At 42.0% G+C, this 16,865-nt stretch overlaps 2 protein-coding genes across 2 annotated transcripts; both read left to right on the top strand.

Annotated features, from left to right (window-relative positions):
* The first annotated feature begins 1,808 nt into the window (after positions 1–1,808).
* LOC103219201 (olfactory receptor 13C7) lies at positions 1,809–2,814 on the top strand. The gene has a single exon (XM_007968767.3). The coding sequence runs from the start codon at positions 1,809–1,811 to the stop codon at positions 2,766–2,768; it is 960 nt and encodes a 319-aa protein (XP_007966958.3). The 3' UTR covers positions 2,769–2,814.
* A 10,275-nt stretch (positions 2,815–13,089) lies between these two features.
* Positions 13,090–14,139, top strand: LOC103219200 (olfactory receptor 13C7-like). Its single transcript, XM_007968763.3, has one exon. The coding sequence runs from the start codon at positions 13,180–13,182 to the stop codon at positions 14,137–14,139; it is 960 nt and encodes a 319-aa protein (XP_007966954.3). The 5' UTR covers positions 13,090–13,179.
* Positions 14,140–16,865: the final 2,726 nt, after the last annotated feature.

Genomic DNA, 16,865 nt, shown 5'->3' with positions numbered 1-16,865 from the left:
TTTATCATTTCAAAGTTTGCAGAAATTCAAAAAGGACATGAAAATGCTTTTTCTAACATCCCTCAATAGTCTAAGTGTGGAAAGTTCCAACAGGAAGAAAGGAAGGAGGAAAATAAGTCTTCCTGGAGTGCTTTTGGCATAATTGGATCTTGGGGACATTGTCTCAGAAGTATAAAAAGTTTCCTGACTTTGTACAATTCTACTTTCAAACTTTTAATCACTTCAGGGAGCATAATTGTCCCAATTGCAGCACTGATTTCAAATTGCCTTTTTCATGTTCTGGTTATTCATTTGGAAATTTTGCTTAAAACATAAAACCAAGACTGAGTAGGAAGAACTAGCTTTCACTCTTTTCTTCAAATCAGAGGTGGCCATCTCAACCTCAGTCTTTCAAGCTAGTTCTGCTATTTCTGGCCCACACACTGTTCCTAAGCCTTGGGCACATTTTCTTAGTAGGCTCCTGACAAAGGTAAGTGAGGGTTCTTATAAGAGTAATACTTAACCTTTTTATTAGCACAGTAACATTTCTAACTTCTGACTTGATATTTCAAAGGGGTTGGGACTTGAGAAGGGAAGGAATGAAGCGATTTCAGCGCTATCACAAATATTGAGGCCCATGCAAAACTCTTTCTTCATGGGACAGAAAATCTAGATGGCAAGGAGCCTATGAAACTTTTCAGTCTTAGGTCATGGACTCCCCTAACTTTAGAGACTCCCCCAGAAATAAGATGGTCCTATGGTTTCAGAGCTTCTTCTGTTGACTTCACAAACTCAGGCAATTCCAGAAGAAGGTGAAACCACCATTATATGAATGAGAGAAACTCAGAAGGCTGCTGGCTTGGTTTAGAATAAAGAATGTTCTGACACTTCAGAGCTCTGTAAACAGGAAGCAGGCTGTTTGGGAATGTAGTGAGCTCTTCATCACTAGAAGAGATCAAGCTGAAAACCCATGCATCAGTGTTCTGCAGAAGAAGATCTAGAATTGGACAGAGGGTGGGACTAGATTTATTTGGGGGGCATAATCAGTGTCAGGGTCTACATCTGGTTGACATATTTAGGTTCAAGAACTCTTGATTCCTGTGTAGACACTCACCCCGACTGCCTTAGTTACCAAAGAAAACTAGAGTTCCAGAAATTGTGAGCCACTATGCATTTCTGGGGCCAGCCTTCTATTTATCTTCATGAAATATCAGATTAAAATATTAGAGACATATTGAAATTTCCAGAGCATGAAGTTACCTTGGAACCATCTCCCCTTTCCCTTGCATCTCTCCATGTCCAGTCTCCTCTTTTCCTGAAAGACCCAGCTAGGGCTGGGTTTCCCATGAGAAAGATCTCAGGCAATAACCGGAGTTTGTTTTACATAAAAATTGTCTAATGAGAAGAAATAGTTATAAGGTGAGGATTCAGAAGTAATCAAGTCACTAGTATTTGGCACAAAGTTGGGGGACCATAGAGCAAACTTTAAGTCACTTTTCTGATCAAAGTTTAACGAGGTAAATTGCCTTGTAGGATATAGCCCCCCTAAATGAATGTGTTATGTGTTTTTGTCACTGATCACATGTGTTACATTATCAGAGTCATCATTTTAAACCTTGTGCATTTGGTGCCCTGTGTCCCCCAAATAATTTTTTATTTTGTTGTCTCTTTTTTCTTGGAAATAAATAAATATTGTGGACTTTCAAAACTATTTTCTAATCTCTTAACCAGACTGGAACCCCAGTCCAGATGCACTGTTCCTATGCAAGGCAAGGAATGTTGAGTTTGGACCTCTAAGTATTTCCTTCAGTTGACAGAGGAGATACACCATGGTAAGTGCCAACCAGACAGCCTCTGTGACAGAGTTTGTTCTCCTGGGCTTCTCTGCCTATCCAAACCTGGAGAAAACATTCTTTGTGCTCATCCTGCTGATGTATGTGGCAATCCTACTAGGCAATGGGGTTCTCATCCTGGTGACTGTGTCCAACTCCCACCTGCACACACCCATGTACTTCTTCCTGGGGAACCTCTCCTTCCTAGACATCTGCTATACAACGTCCTCAGTACCCCTCATCCTTGACAGCTTCTTGACCCCCAGGAAAACCATCTGCTTCTCAGCCTGTGCAGTGCAGATGTTCCTCTCCTTTGCCATGGGAGCCACAGAGTGTGTCCTCCTGAGCTTGATGGCATTTGATCGCTACGTGGCCATCTGCAACCCCCTTAGGTACCCTGTGGTCATGAGCAAGGCTGCCTATGTGCCCATGGCTGCCGGCTCCTGGGTAGCTGGAAGCACTGCTTCCATGGTGCAGACATCCCTTGCAATGAGGCTGCCCTTCTGTGGAGACAACATCATTAACCACTTCACCTGTGAGATACTGGCTGTCCTGAAGTTGACCTGTGCTGATATCTCTGTCAATGTGATCAGTATGGGAGTGACCAATGTGATCTTCCTGGGAGTCCCGGTTCTGTTCATCTCTTTCTCCTATGTCTTCATCATTGCCACCATCCTGAGGATCCCCTCAGCTGAGGGGAGGAAAAAGGCCTTCTCCACCTGCTCTGCCCACCTCACTGTCGTGATCGTCTTCTACGGGACCATCCTCTTCATGTATGGGAAGCCCAAGTCTAAGGACCCACTGGGGGAAGACAAGGAAGACCTTGCTGACAAACTCATTTCCCTTTTCTATGGGGTGGTAACCCCCATGCTCAACCCCATCATCTACAGCCTGAGGAACAAGGATGTGAAGGCTGCTGTGAGGAACCTGGTATTTCAGAAATGCTTTGCCTTTTGATGTTTTGGGGGAACAGATGTCCCTGTAACTCTTTGCCTTTTGGCTGCTTTTACCCACAAATCTCAGAAGAGAATGTTCCCTAAAGAAGATACATGTGAAGAATGACTACCGGAAAATTGAAGTACTTATGTAATAGAGCACTTTAGCTGTGATTGGACCCAATTAAAATGTTGAAACCTAGAACCCAGGGGAAGTGTGGCTTGAGGGGATGGAAGCAGAATGCTGCTGTATGCACAAGGAATGATTTTTCTGTTTCTCCATTGTTCAAGTCTGAATTCACCTTTGTGAGCAGATGGTTCCTCTGTTTTGGGAAAAAACACCCTAGGGTACCTCTGTGTTACAAAAATGTAAAGCCAAGATTCTACTCTTGAAAGGAGGCACTGAAGACAGAACTTCATGACCCTGCCCACCTCCCTAGCACAGTGCTTCCCAACCTGTGTCTTGCCATGGAGCACATAGAAAATAATGGGATGTGTAGGCACCCTGGGGTGAGTGGATGAATCTTTTCATGGCTGAAGGCAATTCACCTGGGGGCTTAGGTCACCACAGGTTCTGCTTAGTAATCCCAGGAGGACTCCAAGCTTCGTACATCTGTAGCCTGTGGCACATTAGCTGAAATGTTCTGCCTGAAGCAGAATGTGTCTTCCCTTAGCCCCTGCTGAGAGGACAGTCATGCTCTCTCCTTTGGCTACAGATAATTGGCGAGTTGACCCAAACTTGGCAAATCATATTTTCTCTCCAGAGAATTTGGAATTTGGACATAGAGACAGCTCATAGTTGGCACAAAGCTCTTGAACTGTTAGACCATGTAAAGAGGGCATGAATGTAGCCCTGTGTCTAGCAAAGAAGAGAAAGCTGGTCTGCAGAGAGAGATGATAAAGCAAGTGCACAAAGAGGACCAGACCTACATGAAACAGAAATAAAGGCTGCAATATTTAGGCTAGGTATTGGAGAAGGTTTTTCTTTTATTTTATGGGAAAATTTAATCCTGTAGAAAGAATAACAGGTATTCATCTTCCAGATCCAAAGATGATCTGCTCATGGCTGGTGTGTGTGTGTGTGTGTGTGTGTGTGTGCGCGCAATTTTTAATTTTTTAAATTTTCCTGGGTACACAGTAGCTATATATATTTATGGAGTATATGGGATATTTTTATACAGGCATGCAATGTGTAATAATCACATCAGGGTAAATGGGGTATCCATCACTTCAAGCATTTATCCTTTGTGTTACAAACAATCCAATTATACTCTTTTAATTATTTTTAAATGTACAATTAAATTATTTTTGACTATAGTCACCCTGTTGTGCTATCAAATACTAGTTCTTATTTATTCTATTATTTGTACCCATAAGCCATCTCCACTTCCCCTTTACCCTCTCATCACCATTCCCAGCCTCTGATAACCATCATTCTACTGTCCATCTCCATGGGTTCAATTGTTCTTTTAGCTTCCACAAATAAGTGAGAATATACAGTTTTTCTTTCTGTGCTGCTTATGGCCAATCTTGTTCTTCTGATAGCCCTGTGGATTATTTCTCCCTCTCCTCAATTATTCTAAAGCAAATCCCAGATGGTAATAACATTCCATCTTGAAATATTTTGGTATTTATATCCATAAAAGATTAGTACTCTTGTAAAACTATAAAGTACCATTTAATATTTAACATATAAATCACCTAAAACTCAATAATTCCTTGATATCATCAATTATCCAGCATTTATATTTCCAGAAATGCCTTATAAGTTATTTATTTCAATTTTTAAATTGAACCAGGATCCAAATAACAACATACATTGTGATTTGTCTCTGATATGGTTTGGCTGTGTCCCCACCCAAATCTCACCTTGAACTGTAGTTCACATAATCTCCACGTGTTGTGGGATATCATGGGAGGGACCTGGTGTGAGGTAATTTAATCATGGGGGTGGTTACCCTCCTGCTGTTCTCATGATAGTGAATGAGTTCTCATGAGATCTGATTGTTTTATAAGGGCCTTTTCCCCCTTTTGCTTGGCACTTCTCCTTATTGCTGCCATGTGAAGAAGAACATGTTTGCTTCCCCTTCTGCCATGATTGTAAGTTTCCTGAAGTCTCCCCAGCCATGCTGAACTGTGAGTCAATTAAACCTCTTTCCTTTATAAATCACCCAGTCTCAGGTATGTCTTTATTAGCAGTGTGAGAATGGACCAGTACAGTCTCTTTCAATCTTCATTTCCCCCTCCCTTTTTCTATCTTTCCCTCTATCTCAGTTCCTACCACCAGCACCCTGCTTTTAGGCTAGATTTTTTGTGGAAGGAATAGCTTCTCATTATAGGAAACTATAAAGTTTACCACAGTCTGATTTTGCTGATTGCAGTTCTGTGGTGTCTGTCTTTGTGTTTCCCATATATTGGTGATTAGATCTAGTTACTTAAGTTTTTTTTTCTTTTTTTTGGTGGAGTTATGAGCTCATGGCTCCTGAGACCTTTTGCATGACACTAGTATCTTTGATGACTTCCTGCTATCTGTATGTCAAGATATTACAAGCTCAATATTCACACTTCCTTCCCAGACCTGAAACAACTATTTTGTCTAAGGAGCTCCTTTTTTCCTTTAATGGGGAATGGTATTTAGAAGTCATAATCTGGGTGCTAGGGTTACTATTGAGTTTCCCATGGTTTCTAAATGTTTCAGTGGAAAGAGCTATGAAAATATATATATATATAATTGAATTATATGTATGCATGATATATAAATATATATTTAAATTTAGATCAAATACATAAATCATACATACATACAATTCAAATTAAGAGCTATAGATTTTTTACCTAGCTTCATTGATTTTATACCTATATCGCCTTCTTCTATATACTGTCTCCTCATTCAAGAAATGTTTGGAGATGGCTTGAAGTTATACACACATAATGATGTCAGGAGTTAACATTGAGCACAGCTTCTGTAAAGGGCAGAATTCAATCAAGCTGTCCAGTGGTGTGTGTCTGGGAGTACTGGGGCTGATCATAACAGTTGAGGTGATGATGTGGGCTGTGGGCCCTTTTCTCTCGCTTGTTCCTGAGCTTCCTGCAGGAGATGTAAGTCTGGGAGTGAGGCACTGGGTGGCAGTGGGCTAGGAAAGAGTTGCAAGATAAATTCAAGCCTGGAAAGAAAGATTTCAGATTGGAACCTCAGGGCATCTTGCAGCTTGGGAATGACTTTCCTAAATCGTGATGAGGGCGGTCACAGGGCCCTGCTCACCAGGAGACTTTGGCAAAGAAGGGCACATGATGCAGTCAAGAAGGAAGCTGGCAGATCACCTCTAAATGGGGTCCAAAGTCCTGAATTCTGCATGCCTGCTCTGCTCGAAATAGACGTTTCCAATATGTAAGAGCCACTTAGAAAAAAGAAGTTTGTTAAATATTTGGAAGGATGGAGTCACAGTCAAAAACTATATATCTGGGGTCCATGGTCTCCAAGATTTTAATATCATGCTTCCTTACAATTTAAACTGTATTTGTTTATTGATTTATAAAGTATATAGGTATTCTACTGTACCAATATGTTATGGACATTTACAACGTTTACAAAAATAGAAGTTCGAAAAGATAGGACAAATATAAAGTAATTTTTTTTTAAAAAAAGAGCAAACATTGGACAAAATCAGAGAAAAATGAGAGTAGGCCACACATTCATTCATTCATTTATTCAGCATCTATGTATTGAGAGTCAGTTGTGAGTGAGGCCCTATTTTTATACTAAGGAGACATCTGTGAATAATACAGAAAAAAACTTACCTCTGTAAAACTTATATTCTAACAGGAGAGAAATAAGCAATAAACAATTATGAAAATAAATAGGATGTTAGAAATTTTATGGACTCAAGACTGCATAAAGGATAACTGAACACATGCATCTAATTTCATTCCTCCTAAAACCCATAAAAACTACAGTCTTTCTTTCTTTCCAATAAAATCCACAAGGTTAAGGAGAAGAAGTAAGACATCAACAGTGAGAACATTGTGAAAGTCAGGAATTGTGCTAATTGCCATAGCAGATCTGACAGAGCCAAATCCCAAGCCAGAAACTTGGAAAGGTAAGTGTCTTACTCCATTTTCTGCTGCTTTAATGGAATATCTGAGACTGGGTAATTTATAAATAATAGACATTTATTTGGCTCACAGTTCTGGAGGCTGTGAAGTCCAAGAGCATGACACTGGCATCTAGTGAAGGCCTTCATGTTGCATCATCCCACGGCAGAAGGTGAAAGAACAAGCAAGTACATGAAACAAGGAGAGAAAGGAGGCCAAACTCCTGCAGTAACTCACTCCTGCAATAATGGCATTAATCCATTCATGAAGGCTGAGCCCTCTTGGCTTAATCACCTCTTAAAGGTCCCATCTCTCAGCCCTGTTACCATGGCAATTAAATTTCACCATGAGTTTTTGAGGGGTCATTCAAACCATAATAATTGGCAACAACTAGATTTGTAGCACAGAGAAACTCACTGCACCAAGTACCTCTAGGACCGGGGTGAAGGAAGCACTGCTAAAAAAGGAAGACTAGGTGACAAATATGTAAGAAACAGAGTCCCTACACCCCTTCATTCATTCCATGACATTAGTCAACTATCTCTTGCCCACCCCAACAAAAGTTTTATTCTCTGTAGAGGGTAAAATCATGGCTCTCTGGACTGGCAGAAAACAGCCACAGTTGAGAGCATGGGTACTTTACTCTTTCATGGAGTAAAAACAAATTAGCATAAAAGATCAAGAATCAAAATGGCTTCCGACTGCACCAGAATTACCTTCAAATTCAGAAGGAAGATGATTTCCAATAAGTTCCTAGAATTCCACACACTACTGTGATGATTAATTTCATGTGTCAACTTGACTGGGTCATGGGGTGCCCAGATATTTGGTCAAATATTATTCTGGATATGTCTGTGAGGGAGCACCTGGATGAGATTAACATTTAAATGCATAGATTGAGTAAAGCAGATTGTCCTCCCTAATGTACTAAGCCTCATTAAATCAGTGAAAGGCTTGAATAGAACAAAAAGGATGAGTAAGAGGGAACTTTTCCTGCCTTTGAGCTGGGACATTAGTGTTTTCATCTGCTCTCCTGGCCAACCAGCCTGCTGACTACAAATCTTGGGACTTGTCAACCTCCATAATCAGATAAGCCAGTTCCTTACAACAGACACACACACACACACACACACACACACACACACACAATTAATACGATTCCTCTTGAGAACCCTGGTTAAGACACCCACCAAATTATCGGTCAGGAGATTGAATAAAAATATGTTCAGACACATAAGATCTCAAAAATGTGTATACAATACACTTTTTCTCAAGAAGTTATTCAAGGCTGGGTGAGTGGCTCATGCTTGTAATCCCAGCACTTTGGGAGGCTGAGGTGGGTGGATCTTCTGAGGTCAGGAGTTCAGAACCAGCCTGGCACCCATGGCAAAATCCCGTCTCTACTAAAAATACAAAACTTAGCTGGGTGTGGTGGCATGCATCTGTAATCCCAGCTACTCAGAAGGCTGAGGCAGGAGAATCACTTGAACCAGGGAGGCAGAGGTTGCAGTGAGCCAAGATTGTGCCACTGCACTCCAGCCTGGGTGACAGAATGAGATTCCATTTCAAAAAAGAAAAAGAAAAAGAAGTTATTCAAGAAAGTGCTCTATCAAAATAAGAGATTAAACTAAGAAATAGAAAGAAATTGACAAAGGAAACAGAAGTTCCAACCCATAAGAGAGGTGTAAGGAGTCCCCGGGACAGTAAAAGGAGACCCTGGCATGACAGTTGTACACCCTGCAGAGAAGGCAGCCAGCTCAGAGAGCAGCCCTACGACTCCAGAGATGGGAATGTCAAGGGCTCTCATTCATAGACCCCTGCTGCCTACAGTGATTAATTTGAGGACAGAATGCCCCAGACAGCCTGGCCCACATTCTTTCCTGTACTGGCCTTATCTTGGCCATGCATGTATAAAATGCCCTCTTCTCTCTCTGTGTCTTGCTGACTGGGTTAGCGGAGGACACTCATTCCACTCCAGAGAGTATTCTGCTTTGATCTATTCCCAAGAGTGGGAAGAGAGCCATACTCAGAGCTTAGAAGCAGGAAACATAAAACAATCCACTCTCTCTGATGATATTTCTGCCAGATGTCTGGTACCTGGCCACACTACAGCACTGTCTGACTTACGTAGAAGGGACTATTGAAACTGACAGCTTAGATTCTCAGGTGAGTCTTCCCCAAAATAGTGGCAATATTTTTTTTTCAATCAAAAAGCTAGATTTGTCAGTCAGAATGACTATTATTAAAAAGTCAAAAAACAATAGATGTTAGTGAGGATGTGAAAAAAGGGAAACATTTATACATTGTTGGTGGGAAGGCAAGTCAGTACAACCTCAATGGAAAGCAGTATCGAGATTTCTCAAAGAACTAAAAATAGAACTACTGTTCAATCTACTTTTTTACACAATGAATTTTTTTTTTTTTTTTTGAGACAGAGTTTCGCTTTTATTGCCCAGGCTGTAGTGCAATGGTGTGATCTTGACTCACTGCAACCTCTGCCTCTTGGTTTCAAGCAATTCTCCTGCCTTAGTCTCCTGAGTAGCTGGGATTACAGGCATGCGCCACCTCGCTCAGCTAATTTTTGTGTTTTTAGTAGAGATGGGGTTTTGCCATTACATAATTAATTCTTTTCCTTTATGTAGATACCAGTACTGGACTCGCATTGGTACATTTATTGCAGCATTATTCACAACAGCAAAGATGGAATCAATCTAAGCATCTATAGACAGATGATTGGATAAAGAAAATGTCATCTATATACAAAATGGAGTACTCTTTAGACATAGAAAAGAAGGAAACCATGTATTTTGCACAACATGGATGGAACTGGCCATGTTGGATGGCCAGTCTTTTAAGTTATGCAGCCCGGAAACACAAAGTCAAATACCAGTGTGTCCACATGGACATGAAGTGTGGAATAATTGACACTGGAGACTTGGAAGTGTGGGATGGTGACGGGGGCTGAGGGAGGAGAAATTACTTAACTGGCATAATGTACATTATTTTGGGTGATGGTTGCACTAAAAACCCAGACTTCACCATAACTCAGTATATCTGTGTAACAAAACTTCACTTGTACCCCTTAAATGTATTGCTTTAAAAGCTAGGTTTGTAATTATTACTCCATTTTTCAAAATGGAACAATCCATTGTACACTAGTACATTGTAGAAGGTCAAACTGTGAAGGAAATGAAGAGAATACATATTAGCTTTCTCCTGCTGCTAACAAACCACCCCACTATCAGCAGCGTGTAACACCTCATTAGTAGCTCACAGTTCTGAAAGTGAGAAGGTTGGGTGAGTTAGGCTGCGCTCTGAGAAAATGTCAGCTTTCAAGCTCATTGCTATTGGTGGCAGAATTCAATTCCTTGTGTTTTTTAGACTATGGTCCCGGTTTCCTTACTGGCCGTCGCCAGGGGTCATACTTAGTTCCTTGTGGCAGCTCTCTGGTTGTTGTTCGTGGCTCCCTCCATCTCACAATCAAGAAACAGCATGTGGAATCCTTCCCACACTTTGAATCTGGCTTCTCCTTCTGCTACTAACCAGAGAAAACTGTTTTTAAAGGGCTCACTTGATTAGGTCAGACCTCGCTGGATAATCTTCTAATCTTAAAGACAACTGATTTGGAACTTTAGTTACATTGACAAAATCCCTTCACAGCAGTACGTAGGTTAGTATTTGATCACCGCACGAAGGGAATTGTGTGATCATGTGGGGATCATTAAGATTCTGCCTACCACAAAATGATTTCCATAGAAGTCAAAATAATGGTCACTTCTGAAAGGGAAGGTATAAGGAAATATAATTGAATAAGGAAATAAGAGGGGCTTCTAAGGTTTTGGAACATCCTAATTTTAACCTGAGTGGAGGAGGGGGACATGGTAGTGTATTTTCTTATTTTTCCTTGAATGGTTACATATGCTTTTTACACTCTTTTGTATGTATATCTATCTCACAAAAAGAAAAAAATTCAATGCAAGACAAAATGGCTTATGACTATGAATGTGGCACGTACTTGATTCTAGGATTTTTAGAGCTGGTGTGTAAGGCAGGCATGTTCATTTGTGAAAGAGGTGGTCAGGATTGCCCAAGCGTTTTTGCTAAACTGGGCAGGCTCTTCTTGCACACCAAGAACATCTGTGGAATGAGAGCTCATCATATGTGCCACCTACCATCTCCGGTATTAGAATTAAATGGGAAAGGGAAAACTGGAATGTGATTAAGAAACTATAGTGTATCAGAAAACAGTGATCCACATTGAAGATGCTTCTGGTTGCTGCCTAGGCAGTCACAGCTCTCAGTTTTGGATCTCAGAAGTGGAAGTTACTAGATCCCAGTGGTAAATCAGCAATGCTCTCACAAATGCACAGATATAGTATACTCATGCACACACACACACACACACACACACACACACACACAGGAAAAGACTGAGCTGTTCGCAACAGGACACCACTTCTGTGATCAACTGCTTTTTTTCAAGTCCACAGCTGCCTTGCCTCTGAAATTCTCCAGTAGAAGCCATGACCAGATTCACTTATGACCCTTTAAAGGTCTGGTCTGGGTAGGAACTGCCTAATAGAACCTATTTGGTGGGATGCAGACAAGAGATCTTCTAGGTCACTGGCTTTCATCCAAACCTGAGATCCTAAACCCTTTGAATTTGTAAATGGCCAAGCGGACTAACCCACAAGGATTTGTTCTGTGTGGTTTCACATTCCCCCAGATCTATCATGGACTCTGGTGACAGTTCTCATGGACTGGGGGTTCTTGTTAATTTGGGGAGGGCTAGGGTGATCCTTTCTCTCTAATACTTTCCAATAGCCCAGCAAAATGGGTAGGAAGAGAGGGAAGAGAGAAGAATTTCTGGAGAAACTTCAGAGTAATTGGATCACGGGGACATAATCCCAGATGTATAAGAAGTTTCTTGACTTGGTAACTTGAATTTCCAAACTTTAAATGACTTCAGGGACTAGAATAATCCCAATAGCAGGATGGGATTTAAGTGGCTTTGTATGAGCAATGAATGGTTTCTGTGGATTTTAGCAAAACACAGAACAAAGACAAGTAAACGCTCACCCATTTCAGGCACTAACTCATCTGGCGGCTGCTTTCTGACCAGATTGGCTATGTCTGGCTTCCGCACTACTCTCAGAGCCCAGAGAAGTAAATCTGAATCAACACATTTGTTGAAAAGGTAAGCGAGCACTTTTAAAAGAATATAGAAACTCTTGTGGGCCCAGCTCCATCCCCGGTGGCATACCTGATGACTAAGTGGCACAGGGGGAATTTTGAAGGAAATAGAAAAGGATGTCTACATGGTGCAACAGTCCAAGAATGAGAAATTCATGAGACCATTTAGTCCCTGGGATGGAATATCTCTGATAATAATCTATTCCAAAGTAAGCGTCGGGAAATGAAGTTCCAGAGAAGAAAAAGAACTTCACGATTCCCATGCATTGATTGGTTGGCAAATGCCAGTCCTGTTAATACGTGCTCCAGAAGAGTCTGGCAAGTGAGTGAGTGAATGGACAAATAGCCCAGGGCTCTGTAGATCTCGGAAGCGATCTAAAAAAGAGGAGGCAGAGAGCATCTTAAAGTGCTCACAGGTCAGGTGCTGTGGCTCACGCCTGTAATCCCAGCACTTTGGAGGCCAGGGTGGCAGGATTGCTTGAGTCTAGGAATTTAAACCCAGCCTGGGCAACAAAGTGACACCTCGTCTTGACAAAAAATTAAAAATTAGCCAGGTGTGGTGGCACAGGCATGTGGTCCCAGCTACCTGGGAGATTGAGGCAGGAGGATCGCTTGAGCCTGGAGGTTGTGGCTGCAATGAGCTGTATTTGCCCTACTGCACTCCAGCCTAGGTAATGGAGTGAGACTCTGTCTCAAATAATAATAATAATTTTAAAAAGTGCTCACAGAGCAGAATGGTCAGGGATTGGGGATGAGGCGTACCAGTTTTTTCTACCAGTCCTAGGTCTCAAGGGGAAAAAACATACAAATTGAATATAACATTTCTTGCCAAAATTGAGCAAAGTGAATCATCCACACCTGTAACTTGAAGTAAATGTGTGATGCCTGTCTTAAATATGATGAGGAAAATTAAAACTAATCAGGTGACATTTGAAACCTCTCTATGGGATGGCCAAATACCACCAAGTAGATTTTGATCAAATTTCCTGCATTTTATTTAAAGCAATATAGAAAACCCTTTGAATTGTCAGAGATGTTCTCCAATTGCTCAGAAAGTCTGGGCTTCCTCACTGGCTGTCTGGGCACTTTAGGCATCAGAGAATCATGCAGCTGGCCCTCTGAGTTTGTGCAAGTGACATAGAGACACCATGGTCAGTTCCAATCAGACCTCCCCTGTGATGGCGTTTGTTCTCCTGGGCCTCTCTGCCCATCCAAAGTTGGAGAAGACATTCTTCATGCTCATCCTGCTGATGTACCTGGTGATCCTGCTGGGCAATGGGGTCCTCATCCTGGTGACCATCCTTGACTCCCGCCTGGACACACCCATGTACTTCTTCCTGGGGAACCTCTCCTTCCTAGACATCTGCTATACAACATCCTCAGTCCCACTCACCCTTAATAGCTTCCTGACTCCCAGGAAAACCATCTCCTTCTCAGCCTGTGCTGTGCAGATGTTTCTCTCCTTTGCCATGGGAGCCACAGAGTGTGTTCTCCTGAGCGTGATGGCGTTTGATCGCTACGTGGCCATCTGCAACCCCCTTAGGTACTCTGAAGTCATGAGCAAAGCTACTTATGTGCCCATGGCTGCCAGCTCCTGGGTAGCTGGAAGCCTCATTGCCATGGTGCAGACATCCCTTGCAATGAGGCTGCCCTTCTGTGGAGACAACATCATCAACCACTTCACCTATGAGATTCTGGCTATCCTGAAGTTGGCCTGTGCTGATATCTCTGTCAATGTGATCAGTATGGGAGTGGCCAATGTGATCTTCCTGGGGGTCCCGGTTCTGCTCATCACTTTCTCCTTTGTCTTCATCATTGCCACCATCCTGAGGATCCCCTCAGCTGAGGGGAGGAGAAAGGCCTTCTCTACCTGCTCTGCCCACCTCACTGTCATGATCGTCTTCTACGGGACCATCCTCTTCATGTATGGGAAGCCCAAGTCTAAGGACCTGCTGGGAGCAGACAAACAGGACCTTGCAGACAAACTCATTTCCCTTTTCTATGGGGTGGTGACCCCCATGCTCAACCCCATCATCTACAGCCTGAGGAACAAGGATGTGAAGAGTGCTGTGAGAAGCCTGGTATTTCAGAAACGCTTCCCACAGTGATGGTGGAGGGGTCCTGATGGCTCTGTGTTTTCTGATTGCTCCCACCTGAGAGTCTCAGAGGACAAGGTGAAAGACCAAGTAGATCAAAGGTTACATAGGTAATCTCATTACACAGAATCTCATTACATAGAAGGGCTCTGTAGGAACAGGAAACATTTAATGCAACTCCACCAAAGTATGTTCTTGTTTGTCTAACCTTGTAGTTCTCATTCTCCGTGATAGATACTGAACGAATTGATGTCAAGCAAAAGTAACTCTTCACATTTTTATTGTTGGATGAATGAAAAGCTCTAGTCTGTAGGTCTTTGATTCAATTGCTCCATGGCTTCTTTCTTTGAACATATTTAAACATATTTGGCTGCTGCTTTCTGACCAGATTGGCTATTTTTGGCTTCTGGACTACTCCCAGATCCCAGAGAAGTAATTTGAATCAACACATTTGTTGAAAAGATAAGCGAGCACTTTTAAAAGAATATAGAAACTCTTGTGGGTCCTTACTTTTATGTTACCTTTCAAGCTCTTCCTACTCCATATTAAATAATAGTTTTATTTTTCTCTTCATTGTTTTTTTTTTCTCCTTGTCATATAAATTCTTTAAACTGTTTGCTGAATTTTTCTGTCTCTGTATCTTCATAAATTAACCTGTAGCTTTGTCTCTCTCTCATCCTCACTCAGAGTCCTCACCAGAAAATCATTCATGGTCTTGGAGAAGAGAGGGGAGTAAGGAAGGTGTGGCAAAACTGATGCAAGGGTCAAGGGCACAGGCCTCTTTTCTTTTTCCTTTTGGAAGATATCGTTCATCCCTGGGCTCTGTCCTAGATACCAGTGGCCTCTCATGAGCCATCAGAGTAATGCAAAAACCGAAGAAAGTCCAGGAGGATCAAATAAATTGTATTAACCACCTGACTTGGCTTAACCAAGCATGCAGCCAAGTGGCAGCCATCACTTGTTTTTCACTGAAGAATCCCTGAGGCCACATAGTAGTCAGAGGAAGATAGAAACAATGCCCACCAGGGGGCATCTAAGAGTCACCCACATGATTGTGAGGAATTCCAAGTCGGCTCCAAATAGTGATCAGTCTAGAAGTCCAGTTAAAAGGATCAGCAGAACAGAAAATTTCTGACATAAACTTTTAACCCCATAGAAACAAACTGACAATTAAAATAAAGATCCTAGCACTTTGGGATGCCAAGGCGGGCAGATCATCTGAGGTCAGGAGTTCGAGACCAGCCTGGTCAACATGGTGAAACCCCTATCTCTACTAAAAATACAAAAATTAGCTGGGCGTGGTGGCTCATGCCTGTGATCTCAGCTACCTGGGAGGCTGAGACAGGAGAATCGCTGGAACCCGGGAGGCAGAGGCTGCAGTGAGCTGAGATCGTGCCATTGCACTCCAGCCTGGGCGGCAGAGCGAGACTCCAACTCAAAAACATAAAAAAATAAACAGCCTTGGCTGGGCGCGTTGGCTCACGCCTGTAATCCTAGCACTTTGGGAGGCCGAGGCGGGCAGAATACGAGGTCAGGACATCGAGACCATCCTGGCTAACATGGTGAAACCTCGTCTCTACTAAAAATACAAAAAATGAGCCAGGTGTGCTGGCGGGCACCTGTGGTCTCAGCTACTCGGGAGGCTGAGGCAGGAAAATAGTGTGAACCGTGGGGGGACGGAGCTTGCAGTGAGCCAAGATCGCCCCACTGCACTCCAGCCTGGGTGACAGTGTGAGACTCCATTTCAAAAAAATAAAAAAATAATAAATAAATAAATAAATAAATAAATAAATAAATAAATAAACAGCCTTTGCTGAAAATCAGTTAACGTGGGGAGATGGTGAAAATGTTAAAGAAAATTTTCAGTAGTTTTATCAATGGAATTAAAGAGGCTTTTGAATCAATAAAACAAGAGTTGTCTATAAAAAAAGAGGCTAGGAGAAAAGATATCTGAGCAATAAGAACATTTTCTTGGAAAAAAAAGTTCACAATTGTTGAACAAATACAATTCAATAGATAGTATTTAAGACAAATCTTAAAAGGAATTTTTAAATTAAAAATAACTTTTTGGCCGGCCCGGTGGCTCACGCCTGTGATCCCAGCACTTCGGGAGGCCGAGGCGGGCGGATCACGAGGTCAAGAGATCCAGACCATCCTGGCTAACACAGTGAAACCCCATCTCTGCTAAAAATACAAAAACTTAGCCGGGTGTGGTGACGGGCGCCTGTAGTCCCAACTACTCAGGAGGCTGAGGCAAGAGAATGGCGTGAACCCGGGAGGCGGAGCTTGCAGTGAGCTGAGATCGCGCCATTGTACTCCAGCCTGGGCAACAGAGCGAGATTCCATCTCAAAAATAAAAATAAAAATAAAAATAAAACTTTAAAAAAAACTTTTATTTTAAGTTCAGGGGTACGTGTGCAGGATGTGCAAATTTGTTACATAGGCTGCTTTCCTAGACTTAAAGGGGAAAAAAAGACAAGGAGGTTTAAATTGTTTGAGAAAAAATTAGAGGCATAGAAGATAGACCAGAGGAACCCATTATGAAATTCATAAGAAGAAAATAGAGCAGATGAAAACAAATAATGTTTAAAACCAAAAAAGAAACATTTCCTCAAACAGAAGTTTTAGGTCAAAGATACTTGCACACGCATGATTACAGTAGCACAATTCGCAATTGCAAAATTGTGGAACCAACTCAAATGCCCATCAATCAACGAGTGGATAAAGAAACTGTGATA

This window comes from Chlorocebus sabaeus, chromosome 12 (genome assembly GCF_047675955.1).
Source record: "Chlorocebus sabaeus isolate Y175 chromosome 12, mChlSab1.0.hap1, whole genome shotgun sequence".
NCBI classification, from domain to species: Eukaryota; Metazoa; Chordata; class Mammalia; order Primates; family Cercopithecidae; genus Chlorocebus; species Chlorocebus sabaeus.
This window is presented reverse-complemented; position numbering and strand designations above follow the sequence as displayed.

Coding starts and splice junctions, on each gene's coding strand:
- LOC103219201 (XM_007968767.3), top strand. CDS start 1,809: ATGGTAAGTGCCAACCAGACAGCCTCTGTGACAGAGTTTGTTCTCCTG.
- LOC103219200 (XM_007968763.3), top strand. CDS start 13,180: ATGGTCAGTTCCAATCAGACCTCCCCTGTGATGGCGTTTGTTCTCCTG.